General features: G+C 47.6%; 1 protein-coding gene across 1 annotated transcript; it reads left to right on the top strand.

Annotated features, from left to right (window-relative positions):
• The first annotated feature begins 892 nt into the window (after positions 1-892).
• LOC125429855 (lysozyme C-like) lies at positions 893-4,526 on the top strand. The gene is made up of 4 exons (XM_048491385.1): positions 893-1,040; positions 1,167-1,325; positions 2,041-2,119; positions 4,424-4,526. The coding sequence occupies exons 1-4, from the start codon at positions 893-895 to the stop codon at positions 4,482-4,484; spliced, it is 447 nt and encodes a 148-aa protein (XP_048347342.1). The 3' UTR covers positions 4,485-4,526.
• Positions 4,527-6,797: the final 2,271 nt, after the last annotated feature.

The following is a 6,797-nucleotide window of genomic DNA, read 5'->3' as shown; positions in this document are numbered from 1 at the left end:
GAAGTGTTCACATGCTTTTAAGATGCACAGGTAAAGATGCACATTCCCATCTGTATGAAAAAATGAATGGGCCCATGTCCCTTAATTCCTTTACACTTTTCTAGGGTGTACAAGTCCAGAGATTGCAAAGACCAGGCTCTTCCAGGTGATCAATGGTGCATATGAATTCCTGTCCCAGCATGCCGAAGCAATAAGCATATTTTATTTGGGCTGCTATCCGCTCAGACTTGTTTTTCCTGATACCTGCTTTTGCCCTTCAGTAGTCCGCCATCTTTTGCATCAACCCACCCTTCCTTTCCAGTATTAAAATCTTTGATACAACAGTGCCCAATCTGCCTTCCTGCAGATTTCAAAATGTACTGAGATTGTAGAATGTAGAATGTACTGAGTCTTTCTGAGTAGCTGGAACCCAGTTCTGGCCCAGAAAGGTGTGAACTGGTATGGAATAGCTATGAAGCGGGGTCACCAATTTGAGGTCAGGAAATGCCTGGAGTTTGGGGGGTGAACCTGAGGGCTGAGATTTGGAGAAGGAAGTGACTTTGGTGGAGTAGAAGCCACCCTCCAACGCAGTCATTCTCTCCAGCAGAAATGGTTTCTGTTACTTGGAAATCAGTCATCATATGGGAAAGCTCCAGGACCCACCTGGAGGTTGGCAACCATACTGCTTGGTCAGCACCCCCTCCCCCATTGCTTCATTTGCACACAGAGAGAATCCCTCACGGCCGATTTTCATGAAGACACCCAAGTTTAAAAAGCGTCCCTGAGCAGAAGCGAGAGGAGATTGTGCAAGAACTCCACGTCACGTGTCCTGGGTACTTTCTGTCCTCGTGAGGATCCCACATAAAAGCTGAAGATGGGCAAGAGCTGCACTCATCTGCTCAGCTCTGCCAAGATGAAGATCTTCCCGTTCTTGGGGGTCGTCGTCCTCGCAGCGCTAACCCTGCCTAGGGCTGAGGGCAAAGTGTTTGGGAGGTGTGAGCTGGCGAGGGTCATGTGGCAGCATCGCTTCGACGTGTTTGTGGGTCACAAAGTGGCTGACTGTGAGTAGACCCCCTCCCCCTGGCTTTGCCCAATGCAAGATCAACTCCACTCACTCTAGGCTGGTCATCCCCTGCAGCCTTCTTACTACCAGGAGCCTTCTTACTACCCACAATCCCTTTCTGCAGGGGTCTGCCTGGCGCAACACGAGAGCAGCTACAGAACCGACGTTGTCTACTTCAACGGCAGTAGCAGTGACTATGGGATCTTCCAGATCAACAGCCTGTCCTGGTGTGATGATGGCCAGACTCCTGGTTCCAAGAATGCCTGTCGAATGTCTTGTTACAGTAAGTGTGTGTGGGTGTTAGCAGAACGCATATTTGTAACTCTATTCTTTCAATACGTTTATTTTTCCAGAAGATACACTGATGATGTTTTTAAAATATTTTTTTGTGTAAGGTATTGTGAGTGTTAGCAAAAAAATTTTGTTTTACATACATCGATTTAAGATGATCCCTTGAGAATAAGGCTTTGGGCAAAATGTTGAAGGAACTTGCTGGCGTCAGGACCCAAGAGCGCCACATCAAGATGGGTCAAGAAACTGAAAACAGACCTCATTTTCAGATAGACTCTGAATGCTTCTAGAACACTGTTTCAAGATTATATGTGTGCATTAGGAATTAGGGATATTATGCCGGTGAAGAATTACTAAGAAATTAAGCACACATGCACAAAGGTGATTTATGAAATAATTTTATTCAGGTGTCTTTTCTGCACAACTTCGTTATAATTGGCAGTCCACAGGTTCTGCTCCCCTATTTTTTCCGATCGTCTGACCCACCTAGAAGTTGGCAGGCCTATCTGGGAACCGCGTGTTTTCTCCGCTTCAAAACCTTACTGTGGCCGTTCACTATTTCTCAGCCCAATCGACTTTTCAGAGTTGTTGTGAGAAAGAAGTAGGGAGGGGCTGGGGCACCACGTAGGTCACCTGGTGAACTGGGTGGGTGGAGCAGTCCAGCAGTTGCTGCGTTTCCTCCTGGCATCTTTTTCATCACCCTCCAGGACTTTTGGATGATGACATCACAGATGACATGCGGTGTGCCAAGAAGATAACCCGAAAAGCCAGAGGCCTGACTCCCTGGTGAGACAATGCCCTAGCAGGCTGGAGGGTGGGGGGGGGAGGAAGGGGCTGGGAAGGTGCAGGAAAGTTAAACCTGCTTATTTATGTTATATTGAAATGTTGTACACCGCCCAGAGCCTTATATAAAGCCGTGGTGCGACCGCACTTGGAGTTCTGTTCTGGTCGCCACTTCTCAAAAAGGATATTGAAGAGATAGAAAAAGTGCAGAGAAGGGCAACGAGGATGATTGAGGGACTAGAGCACCTTCCTTATGAGGAGAGGCTGCAGCGTTTGGGACTCTTTAGTTTGGAGAGGAGACGTCTGAGGGGGGATATGATTGAAGTCTATAAAATTATTCATGGGGTAGAAAATGTTGACAGAGAGAAATGTTTCTCTCTTTCTCACAATACTAGAACCAGGGGGCATCCATTGAAAATGCGGGGGGGGGGGGAGAATTAGGACTAATAAAAGGAAACATTTTTTTCACGCAACGTGTGATTGGTGTTTGGAATATGCTGCCACAGGAGGTGGTGATGGCCACTAACCTGGATAGCTTTCAATGGGGCTTGGACACATTTATGAAGGAGAAGTCGATCTATGGCTACCAATCTTGATCCTCTTTGATCTGAGGTTGCAAATGCCTTAGCAGACCAGGTGCTCGGGAGCAGCAGCAGCAGCAGAAGGCCATTGCTTTCACATCCTGCATGTGAGCTCCCAAAGGCACGTGGTGGGCCACTGCGAGTAGCAGAGAGCTGGACTAGATGGAGTCTGGTCTGATCCGGCAGGCTCATTCTTATGTTCTAAAGGACAAGAACTTTTTGAGGCGGCGAGCTCAATGAAAATGTCAACCCAGTGTACAGCTGCTGTGAAAAAAGCAAACTTTATGCTGTCTTGATTAGACAAGGAATAGAGAATAAAACTGCTGCTGTCACACTGTCCTTACAGAAGTCTATGGTGGGATCACATTTCAAATAGTATGTACAGTTCTGGTCACCACACCTAAAAAAAGTTACTGCACAAGTTGAGAAGGGGCGGAAAGGAGCAACCAAAATGATGAGGGGCTCAACTCGAGCAATTGCCCAAGAGGAGCAGCAGTAAAAACACTCAAGGCTCTTCAGTTTAGAAAAAAAGGCAGGTAAAGGAGACATGATAGAGGTCTAGAAAAGTATGCCTGGTTGGAGAGAATGGACAGAGAGAAGCTTTTCTCCCTCCCTTGTAATACTAGAATGTGGGGTTATCTGCTGAAGTTGAAGGGTGAGAGAGTCAAAGAAGAAGCATTTCTTCACACAGTTCATAATTAAACTGTGGAACTCCCTGCCCCAGGTTGAGCTGATTGCTGCCAATTTGGAAGGATTTTTAGGGGGGAATGGACATGTTCGTGGAGGATAGGGCTATCCATGGCCACTAGTCACAAAGAACACTAGTCATGATGCATCCCTATTCTCTCCTGTATCAGAGGAGCATGTCCAGAGGTGGGATCCAGCAGGTTCTCACCAGTTCCCAAGAGTGGGTTACTAATTATTTGTGTGTGCCGAGAGGGGGTTACTAATTGAGTCTGATTTTCCGTTAGAAATTCCATTAGGTCAAAAATCATAAAGTCCTGTTGTTTCTTATGTGGCTGGTTAGCGAAGGTGGAAAACAGGATAATTCTCCCTGTTGGGCTGTTTTAAAAACATGTTTTAGAAATATGGTAAACTTCCTTGTTTAAGGAAAGTATCCTTCTTTTGATTTCTAGAAACAAAATCAAGTATTTGAAAGTATTTGACAGGCAGACAATTAGAGGAGAAATAGTTGTTTCTGTTGGCAGTAGATGATAGGACTTGCTATAATGAGTTTAAATTATGGACAGAAAGATACCAGCTGGAAATTAGGAACTTTTTTTTACAGTAAGAGTTTTTTGCAGTAACAGAGAACTTATTAATGCCCCGCCCCTGAAATGCCCGGCCACGTCCCTGTCGTGCCCCGCCCAGCCCCATTGGCACTACGCCACAGTTTGAATCCCACCACCATGGGAACCTGTTACTAAAATTTTTGGATCCCACCACTGAGCATGTCTATGATACGATCCTGCTGCAGTCGTCTGGCTTGTGGGCTTCCCAGAGGCATCTGGTTGGCCACTGTGTGAACAGACTGCTGGGCATGAAGGGCTTTTTCATGTTCTTATGTTCTTAAGGTGAGTTTACCTGATGCACGTCTGTCTGCAAGGCTGGTAGAACTCTCAGGTTCACGGCCCATGAAGTAGCAATTGCCGGTCCAGGGTGAAAGATACTTGATGTAAACTCTGTGAATAGTTTGATCTTAATTTTTTCCCTCTTTCGTTGGCAGGAAGGGCTGGGAAAACAATTGCCAGGGAGATGTCGACCACTATGTCGACGGCTGCTGGTAAATTTCTGGTGAGGCTGACAATCAGCAATGGAGAAGATGGCGCCAGAGAACGATCAAGCTGGTGACAGTTTAGTGGTCCAATTTGTTCTGCATCTCCAGTGAGAACACACTGATGAGTGGCAGACTCCTATCTGGTGAACTGGATTTGTTCTCCCACTCCTGCACATGAAGCCTGCAGGGTGACCTTGGGCCAATCACAGTTCTCTCAGAATTCTCTCAGTCCCACCTGCCTCACCAAGTGTCTGTTGTGGGGAGAGGAAGGGAAAGGAGTTTGTAAGCCGCCTTGAGTCTCCTTACAGGAGAGAAAGGCAGTGTATGAATCCAACGTTGTCGCCTTCTCTTATTTTGCACTTAGCCTTCAGTTTTTACTTCAATTCAATTCAATTTAACCTTTAATGGCATATAAAATTGCATATATATTTATTATTATTATTATTATTTATTGGGTTTATAAACTGCCCTCCCCCGAAGGGCTCAGGGCGGTGGACAACATAAGTAGAGCACAATATCAGATTAAATACAATAAATATAGATTAAAACGGCTCTAGTAAAAAATGTAAACCCTACCACCCCATTTATTTAAAAATGCAGCATAGAATTATTAACTCAGGATGGCGCCTGCTATCAATTCTCCAACACCCCTAAAACCCAGCAGAGGGGAAGGAGGTGGCAGGATCTCCATGATGTTATAAAGGAGAAAGGAAGAAGGAGAGGGGCCCCTATCAGCACGGCTAAGGTCTCTCTCAAAGGCCCGGTGGAACGGCGCTCAATCTTTGCAGGCCCTGCGGAATCTCCTTGCAAGATCCCTCAAGAGGGTCTCGACAGTTTCAGTGGAAGAAGCGTTCCTACTGCAGGCCGGGAAACCAGAGCTGTAAAGGCTCGTTGGCCCGGTGGAGGCCAGCCGTATCATTGAGGAGCCAGGGATCACTAGTAGATTAGCCTCTGCCGAAAGCCAGGAGACCCGATTTGGGACATATAAGGGTGTAAGACGGTCCCGCAGGTACGCAGCGAGGAGGTCCCAGGCCGTGTATAGCAAGGCCTTAAAGGTCAAAATACACCAACACCTTGAAAATGATTCGGGTATATTCGATTGGCGGTAACCAGTGCAATGCCGCGAAGCACAGGTGTAATATGTTCTCTCATGGCACCCCCTGTGAGCATGCCGCGATCTCGCTGCATTCTGGACCACTTTCCAGTCTCTCCATCAGACGCTAGCGGGAAGGCCCTCCGCTGTAGAGCGAGGTTGCAATAGTCTAGCCTGGAGGTGACTCATTGCATTACGGACCACAGTGAAAGCCAGGTCAGCTTGGGAGAGGAAGGCCAGCCAATCCGGGCCTGACGTAGATGGTAAAATAAGCGACCCGGGTTATATAATGGGCTTCACCTGGGTCTCCATTGAAAGAGATCGAATCCAGGTGTGGGGACCCCCAGATTACGTCAGCGGGACAGAGGGGTTGGTGCCAATATAGCCCCCTCCCACACCGGCGGCTGAAAGTCCCCAACCTCCCCTCACCTCATCGCCCCAGCCAAGAGGGATCTCCGGGCTCTTTGCTGGATTCAGCGTTTCAGACTGCTCTGCTTCAAGCAACCAGCCACGGCCACCAGGCAATGCTGGAGAGCCGCAGGAGGTAGCGGCCGCTCCCCCCACTCCATCAAACAGAGAATGAGCTGGGTGTCATCCAGCATATTGGTGACCACGCCAGCCCAAAAGGTCCAAGCACCAACCTGAGCAAGGGGTCGCGATATAGATAAAGTTAAATAATAAGCGGGGGACAGCCTTGCGCTCCACACTGAGGTAATCACACCCACAATGAAGTGAGCACCTCCGGGATGCTTGGTCCCCGCACCACACTTGCTGCGACCGGTCCCGGAGAAACGAGGCAATCCATTGAAGGACAGTGCCTCGCACCCCGGAAGCAGCCAGGCGGTGGGTCAAAAGGTCGTGGTCGACCACATCAAACGCTGCGGTTAGATCCAGCAAAACCAGCAGCGCCGATCCGCCTCGGTCTAGTTGTAAGCGGAGCAGATCTGTGTTAAACTGATTTACAGTTTAAAACATTTAAATATTGGTATTTAAAATGTTTTACAAGAACTTAGCCACTGCCAAGGTAATCGATGGGCTACAATCACTTAACAAAAAGCGAGTGGTCTGAAATTTAGAATGATTAAGCCTTGGAAGCAACAAAGGGCGGATTACAATCATGCGCAGGTTACTATGAAGATGACATTCCAGGGGGATATGAGATATGGTTTCAGGAGATCCACATCCGCAATGGCATAGTCTCTGTTGCTTCAGTTTTTACTTTCTCATTCT

Source organism: Sphaerodactylus townsendi, linkage group LG03 (assembly GCF_021028975.2).
Source record: "Sphaerodactylus townsendi isolate TG3544 linkage group LG03, MPM_Stown_v2.3, whole genome shotgun sequence".
NCBI lineage: Eukaryota > Metazoa > Chordata > Lepidosauria > Squamata > Sphaerodactylidae > Sphaerodactylus > Sphaerodactylus townsendi.
This window is presented reverse-complemented; position numbering and strand designations above follow the sequence as displayed.